Source organism: Staurois parvus, unplaced genomic scaffold, assembly GCF_062004578.1.
Source record: "Staurois parvus isolate SC_StPar_1 unplaced genomic scaffold, SC_StPar_1.0 ptg000422l, whole genome shotgun sequence".
NCBI lineage: Eukaryota > Metazoa > Chordata > Amphibia > Anura > Ranidae > Staurois > Staurois parvus.
In genome coordinates, this window is record NW_028318218.1 from 7,328,497 (window position 1) to 7,345,974 (window position 17,478).

The 17,478-nt window shown below is 41.9% G+C and overlaps 1 protein-coding gene across 1 annotated transcript in view; it reads right to left on the reverse strand.

Moving 5' to 3' along the window:
- Positions 1 to 17,478, reverse strand: part of GUCY1A2 (guanylate cyclase 1 soluble subunit alpha 2) — a 321,813-nt gene that overhangs the window by 215,279 nt on the left and 89,056 nt on the right. The window contains exon 2 of the mRNA XM_089687296.1: positions 9,077 to 9,138. Within this exon, the coding sequence (XP_089543422.1) occupies positions 9,077 to 9,138 (62 nt within the window). The remainder of the gene's footprint in view (positions 1 to 9,076; positions 9,139 to 17,478) is intronic.

A 17,478-nucleotide genomic window follows, 5' to 3' on the forward strand; every position in this document is an offset into this window, starting at 1 on the left:
CTTTTTCATGGGCTTTTTTGAGTTTGGGCAAGGACACAGGGGCCCCATGATCCCCTATTGCCCAGGGGCCCCATGAGTTGTCAGTCTGCCTCTGGCCAGGTCGCTTTTAAACTGTTTTGCAGGAATTCAAGAACGTTAGATACCAAAGGAGTTGAAGCATTCCAATTTTTCCCTGAAGAGAGCCCCAAAAAGGTTTTCCATACCCGATGGAAAGTTGAAATAATTGACTTTTTCCTAGCTTGCAACAAGGTGTCGACTATGCCCTTTGACAGCTCCAGATGTCTTAGAGACCAACTCTCAACTTACAAACCATCAATTTCAGTCTCAAGGAGTTCAGATGGAACACCCCGTTCTGAACTAGGAGATCCAAACCAAGGGGGGGTGGAATTGGTTGTTCTAGCCTTATCCTCTATACAAGGGCCGCCTCAACCAAAAGGGCAGGACTATTATTGCCTCTACTTCGCATTGTATCTTCAGGAGAACCGTTAGAATTAGGGGGATTGGAGGAAAGATGTGCACTAGCGAAACCTCCACAGACTGGAAAGGGCATCTTGGCCCAAGGCTTGTGGGTCCCGAATTAAGAGAAGTTGAGGGAAACTGGAAGTGCATTGCTGGAACCATCAGATCCACATCTGGTGTCACCCAGGCTTCTTCTGCAAGAATTGAGGCCCCATTCGCTGTGATCTACAAAACTCCGACTCTAAGGAAGATTTGACAGGCTATTCTCAGGAGATGCAAGCTTCTGGTGCCCCTTGACAGGCCAAGTAAGCCACTGTAGTCTGATTTTCATAAAGCACCTTCACCACTTTTCCGCATGACAGATAGTGAAGTGCTAGCAGAGTGAATCTGGAAGCTACTAACTCTAGTAGATTGGAACTCTGCGTAATCCGCTTCTTCCAACAACCTTGAACCTGGTGACCAAAGCTGTGGGCTCCCCAACCCACCAGCCTGATTCTGGAGGCTCAAGAGGGACACTGCCCTTTCTGATTGCACAAAACCGTCCACCAGGTTAATAAACGGGCTATTGGACCTGGTATGAGGATCGTCTGGTTCAATACATACTGATCCTACTGGTGAATGAAACTGAATTGAAACTTCCTTCTTCAGCATCTGACCCAAGGAACAACTGGGATGATGGATAACAGAAGGGCCAGTACTGCATACACTCTCTTGCCAATAACCAAGGCCTGCTCATTACTTCCCTCATTTGAGTCTCATTTTTGTGAACTTTCTTCTGGTGGAGAAAGATATTCCAGGACCTGCGTTGGTTGCAACTGACACTTGATTATCGATCCAAAGCATTTGAGAGTGTTATAGGTTAGAGATAAGTGATCCATCAGAAGATTCCTTGACGGGGCCAGCAGAAGGATGTCAGCGAGGTGATAAAATATCCGAAGACCGCTGAGTCTCAGAACAGCTATGATGACTGACAGCAGTCTTGTGAAGGTTCTGGGAGCGGTGCAAAGCCCGAATGGTAAAGAATGAACTGGAAAAGTGCCCCTTGTACAGCAAACCTGAGAAAGTAATAATGAGCCAGAACTATGGAAGCATGCACATAGGCCCCTGCCAAATCCATTGAGGCTATCTAGTCTCTGACTTTTACTACTGAAATGATGGTCTCCAAGGAATCCATCTTGAATGGAGGGGCCTTGAGAGAGGAATTCAGATATTCCAAGTCTAGAACTGATCTGAAGGCACCTGAGGACTTGATTACCAGAACCAAAGAGGAATACATGTCTTTGCCCCATTCTTGTCTTAGTATAGGAAAAATAGCTTAAGGTGTTAAGAATTCCTTTATATATGCGTGAAAACAATTACATTTCTCTGCACACATCGGTACCCGAGTTCTCATGAAGTAATACTGAGGGGCCTTTTTGCAAATTCTAACAGATATCCAGTTTGGATGATATCCAGAATTCAAGCATCCTCCACTTCTTCCACCCAGACCTCCCTGAACAGAGCCAATTTTGCTCCCACTTGAGAGGGCTGGGTGGAGACACCTTCCAAAGGCCTTCTCAGAAGACTTAACTGGCTGGCTTGATTTGGACTTCACTCCCTTGGGAAATGCCGCACTGTCATTCTTCCAAAGTCTGTAAAATAGCTCACCAGGCCTGTACGCACTGGCTTCTTTGAAACTATTCTTAAATCTTCTGAAAGAGCAAAAGGACTGATGTTGCCATCTCTTCTGCAGGATAAGACCTGACTTCCCTGATACCTGCTGAATGGCAGCTTTAAAGGTCTTTCCAAAAGGGAGCTTCCCATCAAATGGAGTCTAGCAAAGGCTGTATTTAGAGGCATTGTCAGCAGACAAATGCTTTAGCCATAAATCTCTTTTGGTGTTACTGTGTGAGCCATTACCTTTGCTGTCATCCTGACTAGATCCACTGTCGCTTCAGCAATAAAGTCCACAGCTATCCTCAAGAATTGCACTTCTCCTGAACCACAGGACTCCATTTCTGGCACCCAAACTCTGAGGGTCATAGGGGATGGTCCTGCCACAGTGTACATCCTGTTCAGATCTGTATCAATATTGCAGTCCGTTGGATCACTAAAAGACACCGAACTTTCAAGTGGAAGTGTTATGTGGCTGGCTACTTTGGGAACTATATTCCATAATTCGCCATCCCTTTGACAAAACGGGTATAACTCTAAAATTCTGTTATGGACATGTAATCTTTTAATTTTTTGCCCATTCATCCTTAATGGGCTCTTTTTTTTTTTAAATCCGGGTAGTACTTTCTCTGTCTTTTGGGTGGAGAACTCTTTTTGCTACATCTCTAATGTACAATTTTACTTGCTATGAGTCTGCAGCTTTGTCACGTGCCCTCTACCTAAGATAGGATGTACACACCAATTTGCCTCAGCTGAACAGCCCCAATAAGCCACCACTTCAGAGTGGGTTGGAGAACAGGCTTTGGAAGAGGTAGAAGACCTTTGTCTGTGCTGGCCAGAGGATTTACTCTTCTTGGAAGTTTTTTGGTGACATGATTTTCCTCGTCCCAATTCCGTACGACCCCAATGGGCCACTGGTGACGGTGTCCTAGAACAACCACTTGGTGGATGTTTAATCCACCCTGGACTGTTTTGGTGAAGCAACTTGTCCTGGACAACAGGAGACAGTGCTTTAGACTGAGCTCTTGGCGGACGCTTTATTCCACGTTGGAGTCTTATTTTTAACAAAACGGTATGCAGATAGCACTCTTTTAAAAAGCAGCAAAAAAAATAAATTAAATAAAAATTAAATAAAACAAAACAGGGAAAGAGAAGGAAAAATAAATAAATAAAATAAATAACAAATAAGAATAAAAAAATACCTCTCCATTAGATCTGCAGTGCTTGAAGCTGGGGCTTTAGCAACAGCCTAAGGGGGAATATAACCTAACCCACATCTCAGGGTCATAATACATGTGCATGCATCCACGGCAAACAGGCAAACAGCTGAGGTGAGCTACAGGGAGCAGAGGACCCAAGCTGGAGCAGCAGAGTGATTAGGTAAACAGGTGGAGCTTATAGAAACACAGCAGCGTCTGCAGTAGCCTCAGAGCTGTAACTTGAGAGAGAGCCAACCTCTAGATAAGTTACCTGTGTCACAGAGCATCCCAGCAGCTCCATGGCAATCTGGAAAGTTCAGAAGTTCTGTGCATCCATTCAATTCACTCTTTTATTCTAACTGTATCCTTACAAATGGCTCATGTGCTTTCTCTCCTTCTTGAAGGCCCATTTGCAGTAGTCAAGTTTCTTGCCTTGCATGTACTGCGCACTATGTCAGGTGACGTTGCATTAACACCATTACACCATCTCTCCTCTCCACATCTCTTCTGGTACTATGCATGGATAGTGGCCTACTTGTTTTTTAATTTACCTTTAATTTACCTTTTTTGTCCACCTCCGAGCCCTTCCCCTTTCCTTGAAAGTCATTCACCTAGTTGAATGCTGTCCTCCCTTTGCCTCCTGGAATATTCACGTCATATATCTCAGGAGGAAAAGCCATTCATTCAGTAAAGGAGGAGGGGGTGGGCCAAGCAGCACATCGGTAGGTACACTGGCTGAACCAGGAATGGTTCGATGACATCATATCAAAAGATGGTGCTACCAGAAGAGAATAGGGTCTTAGCTGGACAACACTGGATCTGTTGGGTGTGTGAGTATCTAGAATTAGCAAAACTCACCAACAGGTAAATAGAGGTTTAAAAAAAAGGGTGGGGTGAAAATCTGTTTTAAGACAATCTATTCATTGGATTGAACTGCCTAGTGCACGATGGACCTGTGATCTCACTTGGTGTATTTTTCATACAGAAACTTACAGTAGTACAATACCATGTGTTACAGTGTGCTGTGGAGGTTGTGGAGGGGCATTGGAGTACAATTCAAAGTGAATGGCACTGTAATGGACCATCGCATGCCACATGTGTTACAACAGCACAATGGTGTTTCTCTGGTTACAGGAATGGAGGAAGTTAAATGCATCAGAACAGACAAATCACGTCTTTGGTTGTTTCACACAAAAAGACATAAACTTGCTAATAAATCTCATTACAAAGAGGACTTTGCTATGCAGTGATTAAGTATTTCATACAGGACACCTGTGACCAGACTATGGCCATTAAGTGATTTACATAGTCTTATCAATGTAAATTGCAGGCATATTTCCATGCTCAGGAGACACAGCTGCGGCATACAGATCCCTATAGTAATGAATGGTTGTACACTCGCTGTGCCTGGGTATGCCATACTTGCGTAAACTTGCGCATAAGCACAGGCATAAATCCCGGGATGCACATGAACTGTGTTTAGGGATTTACATTTGTGCACGGGTTTACACAAGTACATCATAGCCACGTACAGCTAGTATATGGCAATTGATTACAGCCCAACAAAAAAAAAATATTTTGTCTTGGTGCCTGGCTTTTTAGACCTGTTCTTAGGGTTATCTGGGGTGCTGATTCAGAATATGTCATTGGGTAGACTGCATCAGCACTAGCTTTTTAGATGTGGTAGAATTTATACAATTTTTTTTAGACTTTTTGAAAAGATCTTGCTGTTCTTCTGTTACCTAGTTTTGCATGTAAGTAAACAGATATACTGAGAGTGTTTTACGTACTTCCAACTGTAATGTTACATCAGAAAAATTGGAAAGTGTAAGTTATATTATAAAAGTGTAAGTTGTATTATAGTTATGATTAGAGATGCACTGATACCCTTTTTTGATCGCTGAGTATGAGTACCTATACTTTCGGTCAAGTAGTCACCGATACCGAGTACCACCCAATATTTACTATGTACAAAATGTATGGACGTAAATTGCACTGTAAAGAATTGCATGCGATTTGAACACGAATGCAATTACTGTCCAAATTGCATGAAGTTTCTCCTTTGTGAACCCAGGCTTGTCATAACCTGAGTTCACACAGGAGTGGCGAGGGAAACCTCCCTGCACCGATCCCATACTGTCAGAGGAGGAAAAGTTAGGGATTTAAAATCCCCATGACTTCTCTCCTGTCAGTGCAGGGCTGACAGTGTGGGCTAGATGGTTTTTGATTGGTCAGCACCGCCACTGTCTGCATAGAAAACTCATCAGCTGCCAGTTTCTTTTTTAAAGTTTAATTGAACAAGCTGATTGGCTACCATGCACAGCTGCACCAGATTTTGCACTCTCTAGTTTTAGTAAATCAACCCTAGAGTGTGAGCGTAGCCTAAAAGATGAATGTAGGAGTGTACTTTATGAGGTCTGTGCAGTTTATTTGTTACAGGTAGTTAAATAGTGCCAACAATTTGCACAGCACTATACATAGCATATATTGTATTCACATCAGTCCCTGCGATCAAAGAGCATACAATCTCAGGTCCTAACTCACATTCATACATACACATACTAGGGCCAATTTAGATAGGATCCAGTTAACCTACCAGCATGTCTTTTGGCGTATGGGAGGAAAACCATGCAGGCACAGGGAGAACATGCAAACTCCAAACAGGTAGTTCCATGGTTGGGATTCAAACCAACAATCCTAGTGCTGCTGGGTGGAAGTGCTAACCATTTAGCTACTGTACTGCCCATACCATGAATCATCAATCAAACGCAACCTTTCAAGGCAGGTTAGAATTTGATCTGAGAAACTTATGTTATTTTTCATTTATTGAAAGACAGCAAGGAACCTGTAGTGTGTGCTCCGGCATCACAAGCAGGTATGTTCCAGGATCATCAGTACTCTCTTGTAGACTACGGTAATTTCTGGATATAAACTGTTGTGCTGAGCAGAGAGGATGCACTTTCTGAAGGCATCTGAAGTTGATCTATAGTGTTATGATGGACACAATTGTTTTGTTGGACAACAAAATTATATAGAACAAAATTCCCCTTTAAATCACATTTATTAGGAATTTTGTCTTTGAGTTGCTTTCAATGCATTACCCTAACCCGAACGTCTCCATTTATCCAGCTCTGTACACACTAGAAAAAGTTGGACGACACTTGAGTAATGAACAGCAATTCAAGTAAGTGAATGCATAATTCAAAGCTTCAGTGCTTTAGGAGGTCAGACAAATATTGTATCAATTCCTTTTCTACTCAGAATGAATGCACAGGAAATTAATGTTTTTACCCTTCTCTGATCTTTTATTTTCCGATTCATCTCACTAAATTAATCTTCGCCTGCAAAAGGTTTGTCAATTTATTTCCAGTGGGGTTTAACTCAGCCTGCTCCTTTCCACATAAAAAGATTACGTCTCTATGCAATAAGTAGACTGCACCGACTTAACTTAATTTGGTAGGTCACTGAGTGGACAAATCAATAAGAGTTTCCAATTCATGAGGAGTTAATGAAATTTACAATAAAATATTATATGTTTGTTTAACCTTTTAAGCACAGGCATAGCAGGTGTCCATTTTGTAGGAAGAAAGGAAAATGGGAGCAAGAAAACATAATTATGATGTGTGCATTGCAACTGTGATCTGAGCCAGTGGCTTAGGGGCCACATGTGGTTCTCAGTTACATTTAAAGTAGCTCGCAGCAGTTTCTCAGAATCTGAATCTCCTGCAGTGTACATATCTGATAATAATAATAAAGCAATGTATTCAGTTCACTAAGCTACGAAGACTGTCATTGTTCAGGTCTAACTACACCACCCTCACCAGTTTTAATTTCAGAATGAAATAGAAACTGGTTCTGGGTCCACTTCTAATTACCAAAGGGGTTGCTGCAGTTTTCAACTTAAAAAAAACTGCTGCAGATCGATGCCAGGTAGAATCTGGCATATGAAATGTGAGCTGTCAGCAGAAAGCTCACATCCATCTCTCTGCTTGTGCAGTAATTACACTTAACGAACCAAGCATGCAGCTTTCACAACCTCCACTCTGCACTCAGGGCTGCTATTAGAAACCACAGGGCCCCATACAGCCAACCTGAGAGTACCCCCCCCCCCCAAAAAAAAAAACAGTTATGGATGAGCACAATGATCGGTACCGATCACTCATTTTGTTCTTTCAGGAAAGAAAGGGGCTGATAAATGTGACATATCGGACCCTTCTCCCATTATCCATCCTGATGGATCCTATTGTGTGCTTGTAGCTGACACTGGGAATGGAAGGAAGCTGCGGGGTTGGGGGCACACAGGGGGACCTGGGCAGCAGGGGATAATGTATGGGGCACAGGGAAGGCGATGAGTGCAGCGGGGGGGATGGGGTACCACCAGCCCTCCTGTAGGGGCTCAGTCCAACATGGGGGGCCCAGGCAGCTGGGTGAATCAGATGTGGGCAGGGAGGGTGATCAACACGGGGGGGGGGGGCAATTACTGTAACTGTACCCCTTATGGCCCTCTCTGCAGCAACTGAAAGCCAGCAGGAAGGAGAGGAGAAGCCAGCTTTCAGCTGCTGCAGAGAGACCCATACAGGGTTTCGGTTCCAGTAATTGCCCCCCCCCCCATGGATCACCCTCCCTGCACACATCTGAATCACCCAGCTACCTGGGCCCCCCATGGTGGCCTGAGCCCCGTACAGGAGGACCAGTGGTACCCCCTTATCCACAGCTCTGCCTGCACTCAGCTAAGTGGGGAGGGAAAGGGATCGGAGCAAGCAGTTCCAGCAGAACTGGTCTATGCCATGTCTGTCACAGGTCCAGCATGGAACAAGGAGCAGAATGTTCCTAATTAATAAGAGGGGTTGCATCTTCTTTGTTAATTAGGAGCAGCACCTGTTCCATTTTCCCAGCTTAAACCTGCACCACTCTTTGTCAATTCCCCCAGTAGTGTAAATGGGTTCATTTACACCATATCTGCGGAACTGCATAAATCTGCACAGATCAATGCAGGCACAACACAAGGGCACATAGAGAACATTAGTTCACACCATAATGCTGCAATGATATGCAGTGCATAGACTTCAATAAAGTGTCAATTTGTGATGCTTCACTAAAGTTTAAAACAAAAGTAAAAAGCAAACAGTGTGATGAGTTGTAACCAGGGGCAGATTGACCATTTGGAAACTCGGGCACTGCCCGAGGGCCCGGGGTCAGTAGGGGGCCCCATGAGATGCCCCTGGTACCTTTTTCATAGATGTTTTTGAGTTTGGGGAAGGACACAGGGGCCCCATGATCCCCTATTGCCCGGGGGCCCCATGAATTGTCAGTCCGCCCCTGGTTGTAACAATGCATCTCACCCCTCCAGACATTGTACAGGAGCACACACTTATTATAGCATGTGGGCTGGTTTGAACGAGCCCTAAAGGAAAAGAGATACATTAGAGCACAAAATCAGGAAATTCTGAATTCCTGGTGCTCATTTTAGATGTAGTGAACAAGGACAAGGTGTTCCTATAGTACTGTGTCCAACTTGCATAATGCTTTTAATATACATTCATTGTGTAACAAGGTCATTCTCTACTGCCATTTTCCATTCCTAAAGCCATAAAATAAAATATCCACAAATCCAAGCCAAAAAGTGTCCCTGCAATGACCGCTCTTTGTGCAAGCTTTTGTCCTACAAGAGAAAACATTAACATTACACATTTACCGTATCCAGAGGCGAACACTTCATGTACTTGAGAGGGTTGTGTTTAATATGCTACTTAGTTCGTCCTTACCCAATGACTTGATGCTCATAAAACTGCAGTGTTCTCTGTAGCGTCTGCTGAATGGTCTGGGGCTGCAGAAAACCAACAACAAAAAAAAACACACTCAGTAAGGACACAAGAAAATGAATCTCCATATACATCTACCAGCAATACAAAATAGATCATTCCATTTTCTCTTTATAATACCCTTAAAAAAAAACTCAACTTTAAGTAATATTTTTTCCCAAACAGGAAGACATGTCAAAACTATCACTCTGCACTGAAACTGTGAGGACCATGTCTCGCACACCAAGGACACAGTGGGGATTATTTACTATAACTGAGTGTGAAATCTGGTGCAGCTCTGCACAGAAACCAATCGGCTTCCAGGTCTTATTGCCAAAGCTTAATTGAACAAGCCAAATTTAGAAGCTGATTGGCTATCATGCACAGCTGCACTAGATTCTGAGTGCATCGGTTTTAGTAAATCTAACCCCATTATATTTGTCTGCAGCCTTGGGTCTGTCCACCTCTAAAGCTGTTCTAAAGTTACCACAGTCACTTACATGCGTGTTTGTTTGTCTGCACTGTCACGCATCTGCTATCTGCATAAGTCACTAATGACAGTCTATCCTGACATTAGACAATCCCAGGAGACGGACCTGCCCCTCCTCCAGCACACGAACAGTGATTGTCAGCCTCAGCTGTGCATGTTTCCCTATAAGACTTTATAGAGGGGAGTATGTTCATTCCCTCCACTCAGGCCTCAGATTACACTCTGCTCCGTGCTCTGTGTTGTGCAGTGCGTGACATCAGATCACTGAAAAAATCTCAACTTTGGAAAACTGTGCAGGAGAAAGAGCCGTTGATAAACAGGTACAACTTATGTAGGAGTTTCATCTCTGTGTATCACCTGAGGCTTCACTGAGTATATGTATGGGTTTACAACCACTTTAAATACATACAATGTGAAAACATGAACATGCACTACATGATTTTTACATTCTTTATTATTAAAAGATCCAACCAGGGTTTGAAACATCTTCAGTTACAGCATAACACTCAGTCCATGTAGAAACTACAAATATATTCTGTTTTCCTGGATGGTGAACACACTGGTAGGTTAGATATGTTATTTTCGAGCAATGCTGGAATATATATGAATATAGAACCAGCATGCCTGAGTTATATTTGATTTACAGGGATGAATATAGAAGCGAACCCACACTGGCCAGTTCCTAAGGCAGCAAGAAAAAAGGGAGCAGCAGCAAATTCACTTCCCTGCAAACCCACTAAAATTTGCAAATAGATGCAACAATTTTAGGACTTCATTCAGGAGGGCATAGACACCCATTCTGCATGTAGGCCACATTTGCTAATGCTCCTGGCTCTGCCCTGAGCTGTGTGCATGCAACCTATAGAGGTGGATGCAGACAAAACCAGGTGCAACAGCATGTCAAAATTTGACATGCGTGCAGGAGTGGGTGTATGGATCCGAGCACACACATTGCGGATAGATATTCCCATCATTTACAAGTACTTCAGGCCCTGAAGTTGGCCATACACTAGTAGAATTTCATTTGAAATTGTTTAAAAACATTATTTCGAATTTGCAATCATTAGCAGGATCAAAAAAAATCATTTTTAGCTGCAATGAAAAAAAAATTTGAAGGAAAAGGATGGAAAATTTCTAACAGTTTCATTCGGGAAAGTCCATCTATTCATTCCAAATTCGAAATTCAAAAGCAAACAAAATTTCGAAGTACTTTTGTACAACATTCGTCAGGCCATTTGATTTTGTAGCTAGTTATAGGTCATAATCTAATTATGTGTGGAGTACACGACACACTATGAGAAAATCAGAAAAAAAATACGGTATCAGGAAGGATCGTTCGATTTTCATATAGTGTGTACACAACTTTCAACATCTGATTCAGCCTTTTAAAACAAAAATTTCCGAATGGACAAACTCCAAAATTTTCTCGTACATGAACAGAACTAACAATTTTCAGTTTATGTGTACTGTTTTCATGATCAGAAACAATAAACAGCAATAATCTACAATATTTCAACATCAATAAAAAAAAGCTTTTGTCGTTCGATAATTTTTGTACAATTAGTGCCATCCTCGGCTTCGACTTGCTGGAAAACATCAAGGAAAACTGGACGATCATTTGCCAAATTTTCCTATAGTGTGTACCCAGCTTAACTCAAAAAAAATAAAAAATAGACTCAAGGCCAAGAATTCTTAGATTAGTTTTTCTTTTCCCTTCTTCCCCTTTTATTTATTTATTTTTTACACACCAACTTTCCTTGTCCACCATTTCTGTAAAAAATTGTTCAGAGGAATTAGCTGCAGGGACTGTTTAGAAAAGTTATATGACTGCAACTCTGACAACATACATCCAGGAAGGTTATAACATCGACATTTACTTGTAGACCAGCTTCATCCACAAATGCCATACCCATCTGCAAGCAAATTCAGAGTGGTCCATACAGCAGGTGAGTCTTCACTTTATTCGGACATGACCCTTTAATTTCTGGCCCTGTCAGCTCCATACCGACCTGCCCTCCTCAGCTTCGGCTTCTGCTGTGGCTTACACAGGTACTATAATCTCCAAACTGGCATCCAAAACTAACCCACCCAACCTTTGCGGCTGGCATAGAGGGCATTATCTAGAGTTAATGATGGATGAAACCTTCTGCGCTTAAATGGATACCTACAAAGAAGCTGCTATCACCTGACCTGACTTCAATAGGTAAATGGCAATATTTGTGATGAATGGTGAAGCGCTACCAATAACATGTAATCAAACGGAAAAAGGCAACATATATAAAAGAACAAAATAAGTAGACACATCACATGTAAAAAATACAAAATAACACTCAGTGTACTGATCCAATTCTATCTAATGAAGTGCTACTAAAGTGAAACAGGTAAAACCTGTAGCAAAAAAAAGTGGACCCTTTTTATCCTGATGGAAAAAAATCAAGACAACCTCCCCCTGTCCACATAGGGGACTTATGGTGAAAATTGCGTGACCCCTTGGGGGGTAAAGGACACAAATCAATGTGACCAGGGCCAGTTGTGAATAAATCAAAGTCCAACACTCATAAATACACATGCATTAGTCAGTATAAATGTCCAAAATTACTTCAGCTAATAACTATAAGCCAACAAACTGGTGCATGTGATCAATATAAATGTCCAAAACCACACAGGTTAATAGCTGCAAGCCAACACACTAGTGCTCGTGATAAGGTGGTCTTCAAATAGGTGACAGGAATCCTAAATGGCAGAAATGCCCCCTCACCTCCAAGCACTGAGCACAAGGGCCAGCTCGCCTTATAAATCTCACCACGATCTCAGAGAATAGACCTCGTCCTGGCAGAGATGTTGCATAAGATCCTTCCCAATAACACTCTCAGGTCACATTCCCATCAGAGCCATGTCGTTAAAACATAAGCAAAAAACATCCTCCATACTGGGTATACCCTAAGTATGTCACGTGATATCGTGACGCAACGCGTCAGTACGCCAGTTCCAGTAACACACTTCTGGTTGGACGCCATTTTGGACATGCTCACAAGCCCATGCAGTACACCCATATAATGTGGTGAAAAGCGATTTTATCTAGCATGTAATGTGAGTGGGCAATTTTAACTTCTATTATTTGTTGTTGGAATAAACATATTGCACTATGGAGGATGTTTTTTGCTTAAGTTTTAACGACATGGCTCTGATGGGAATGTGACCTGAGAGTGTTATTGGGAAGGATCTTATGCAACATCTCTGCCAGGACGAGGTCTATTCTCTGAGATCGTGGTGAGGTTTATAAGACGAGCTGGCCCTTGTGGTCAATGCTTGGAGGTGAGGGGGCATTTCTGCCATTTAGGATTCCTGTCACCTATTTGAAGACCATCTTATCACGAGCACCAGTGTGTTGGCTTGCAGCTATTAACCTGTGTGGTTTTGGACATTTATAATGATCACATGCACCAGTTTGTTGGCTTATAGTTATTAGCTGAAGTAATTTTGGACATTTATACTGACTAATGCATATGTATTTATGAGTGTTGGACTTTGATTTATTCACAACTGGCACTGGTCACATTGATTTGTGTCCTTTACCCCCCAAGAGGTCATGCAATATTCACCATAAGTCCCCTATGTGGACAGGGGGAGGTTGTCTTGATTTTTTCCATCAGGAAAAAAAAAGGTCCACCTTTTTTTGCTACAGGGTTTACCTGTTTCACTTTAGTAGCACTTCATTAGATCCAATTGGATCAGTACACTGAGTGTTATTTTGTATTTTTTACATGTGACGTGTCTACTTATTTTATTCTTTTATATATGTTGCCTTTTCCGTTTGATTAAATGTCATTGGTATCGCTTCACCATTCATCACAAATATTGCCATTATCTAGAGTTACAGCTCCTCATGAAGGCTCCACTGTGTCTACAAGAAAAGAAAGTTCCCAGCTCAACTTACCAGCCAGCTTACTAACAACCAAATTAACCTGTCTAACAGTATACGTTAAAAACGGGTTTAGTTAGCACACATTTGCAAATACATACATAAGCCACAGAACCCCGTCACGGCACCCGATAATCTGTGGTCCTAACTCTACAAATTTTGAGAGCACATGTATTTAATGGATAGACCAAGGGCAGGTGAACCTGAGGGAGCCCACCCCTCCTTAAAAGGTACAGGAGCGCACTGGACACCCAGCATGTAGCACAATAGCAGCCAGGGTGTCCAGTGCACCCCCTCGCCAACAATTCAACAGTGCAGTACAACAAGGAACACATGGACGGGCAACGGATGGCAAAAAGGAAAAGAAAGTTCCCAGCGCAACTTGCCAGCCAAGTGTCACTGTGTCTACCACTGCACCAACATGCACCCCTGCACTTGCCATCACTGTACCAATGCACACGTCTTTGTTCTTTGTCACTAGCACATTATGATATTCCCTTGCAGCCGGGAGCTTTTTGTTAATTTAATACCTTTCAGAAATCCTTAAGTCCAGCATACATCTTTTTCAGATGAACGAAGTCCCTTTGACCATCCAAGGCACATTGTTTTTCACAAATCAAGACTACAAATACATTTTTGACTCTACACAGCTGGTGTGTTTCCTCCATGCATTCCTGTTTTTCAGTAGTAAGAAGCTGTCCAATAGTTAGCCTGGCATTATAAATGCATCCCATTTCTTCTTATAGTCTGTATCTTTCCTGAATGGATGAGGCACTGGCTGCAAGTTCTGATATCATTTGATTTACTAGCTGTGTTGGGATCTTGAAGGATACAGATGAAACCTGACACGACTGAGTCATATCTGGTTTTCCTGGGAAGGTGGAAGGTGACGGATACATGGCATGACTGCACAATGGAGGATAGGCTAAGAATGAAAAATGCTGGTATAAGTTCCCCGCCACACTAACAATAAAATGAAATTTGTAGAAATGGGTCAGGCATAACAGTTTTCTGGTGTCAAATTATATGTGCTTAGAAGAGAAACCTACATTTAACATCTCCACAGGGTGAATGTCTATAAATGTCCTTGGCTGGCATAATAAAATCCAGGGGATTTCTTAAAATACTGCAGAAAAGGTAATTCTCGCCTACTCATATGCAATGTTTTGTCAAACAGCACAAAATATGGTAGAAAGTGTATTTACCCATCATTACAGGGTAATGCAATTACTGTGTTTTTGAGAACACAGTTCCTGAATCATTATGGTGGAATTCCAAGCAAATATGAAAAGATCAAATGTATTTGGGGCAAAAAAACTACATACCTTGAAAAACTAGCAGATTCTTGCATAGAACATTCAAAGTCACCGTTAATCTGTATCAGTCAATGAAACTGGAATGGGTCTTGCCGGGAAATAACTGTTACCTGAGTCATACATCAGGGTGCCCACCTTCAACCCAGATAATGACGCACTCTTTCCCTTATCCTACTGCAGAAAAAGGTTTTCTTTTCGTCCAGCCCAAAAAAAAAAAAGTCAGAATTCCACTTAAAAAAAATTCAATATTATCCTAATGAAAGGGAACTATACAGAACCACACCATGGTTTCAAAAGGGACCTATTCAGAAGCTGCTATCCAATCTTTAATGTGAACACCAAAAATAAAATAATGTAAGCTTTGATGTAAAACAATAAAATCACCAAAACACCAAAAACAGTGTATATCATAAACAAGTGCAGGATTACTGTACAAATATTGTATCATTATTAGATGAGATTGTTTCCAGAATTTATATGAATTCATATGTTTGCACATTGCACGTGGCACTTGTTACTGTAATTTTGATTGTCTTATACATATTTCAATATGTTTTTGAACATTATGCACATTGCACTTTGATGTATGTTTACAGTAGTTTATATGGTAGCAATCATTGTTTTCATACATTGTTGGGTCAGGGTAGTGCTGTCTATTTTTGGCATTATTTTTGTCCTAATGGAAATATTTTATATCAGTGAAATGAGTTTATGGTTAGGCAAAAACTGTACAAAAATGGCAGTAGACTAATTCAGCAAGTGGCTTCACTGTAAAGACTGAGATTGAGCTCTGCAGTCCCTTTTGCAGCAGTTGTTTCTTATTCCAGGTCACAATCCTGCACAATGTCCTTTTGTCCCTTTCGGTCAATTGACCATGTCAACCGTGCTTATGCTTATCAGGTGACGTTTTTTACGGAAACTGTATATGCCATCATAACAAATACATTGGCAATTCGGTCACAGAGGCACCAGCTAAGTGGACACCAACAATTTGCCCTCTTTGAAGCTCAGTAAGCTCTGACTCGTATTACTAGTAAGTGACAAAAGTGAGGCTTTTCACCTGTTAGCTAGGTGTCTCATCACACAGCGGTTGTTACATCACTCTTCCGCCAGTGGTGTATTTAGGTTTTTTGCTGCCCTAGGCAACACAAAAATCTGCCCCCCCCCCCCCGAAACCAACCAAAACCACCCCTCCTCATCTTCCCCCCAACTCCCCCACCCGAGACAGCCTTCCACTATCACCGCACTCCATACACCAGGCACACCACCACCCACCCCCAGCGAAAGAGAGAAAGACACTCACCTTCACAGCTCTGGACATCCCCTGGAGTAAGAGTAAGGCTCTGCATACACCATCAAACAGCCCGAAGCTCTCTCGGATCCCACCTGGTCCCCAGGCTGCATGTGTCCCTTCTTCCATCTCTTCTTCTGGGGGGCAGTGCTTGCCCCCTGAAAAATGCTGCCGTATGCAAATGCCTTGTTTGCCTTTTGGTAAATACACCCCTGACTTCCGCTTTCAACACAAAACATGTCACTTTCACACCTGCAAAACATGTAGTGTTTCCATTTTTTGTATAACCCCTGTATATACCATCGTTTGCTATAACTCTCACACAAACCAATCAATACTCCAAAAAAGCTCCAAGATACCCCAACAATGTCTATATGTGTTAGAGTTTATACCACATTATATTACTATACATACCATTTCACAACAAGGTGGTTGACATGTTTTGTTGACTTCATTCACTTCTACAGCATGAAACAATTCTTTAGTTGTTGTGGCCTTTACAGTATACTGTACATTGACTCAAGGAGAACTGTATACTTGTACTTTTACAAATACAAAGGAGAGAAGCAATGTTATACTGTATCTATCAAAAGAAACACTCATCCTGGCCAAAAGAAAAAAAATCCAAAATGGCAAAAGTGGCCCCCAACACAGAGCTATGGTCCACCAAACACCAAGGCACCATGCAGAGTACTATTATTTATAACTATTTCAATTCAGAAATATATTAAAATAACACTTTTGACAAAATCATATGCATTTGTAGAGATACGATTTTTAAAAATTCCCTTTTTCGTATTTGAGTCTATAGCATGCAGTGGGCTGACTTCTATTTGTACCTTAGCAGGAGTGTTTTCAAAGTACAGCACGTATTTTCGCGGCAACTTGCTGTTAAGGCATGCTTAGCAGGTTATGTTAGAGCAGTGGTATTATGTGTTATAAATATTTAATGACCTAGCCAATGAGCAGCCTTGAGGGAGGGCTGATTATGTTTGCTGGAGAACTGTTCAATATTTTGGACGCTTCCTATGCTGTCTCTTCCTTCACAGGCTTTTACCCTGTGAAACAGGGATCACTGTCTGGTAGGTATTCCAGAGGATGGTGGTTGCTGGAGGCTAAAGAGTGCTGGCTTTAGGCTCCATGCACACTGGGGGTTTCAATAACACTGGTAACGTTAGATGTGTAAAGTCATGTTAAAAATGTGTTTTTCAGTGTTTTTTAGCATTTTTGTATTAGTGTTTAGCAGTGTTTTGCCACTTTTTTTCACATTTGTGTTTTTTAGCATTTTTTTAGTAAAAAAAGTCCAAAAACGCTGGTTTGCCACGATTTACCGAGTTTTACAGAATT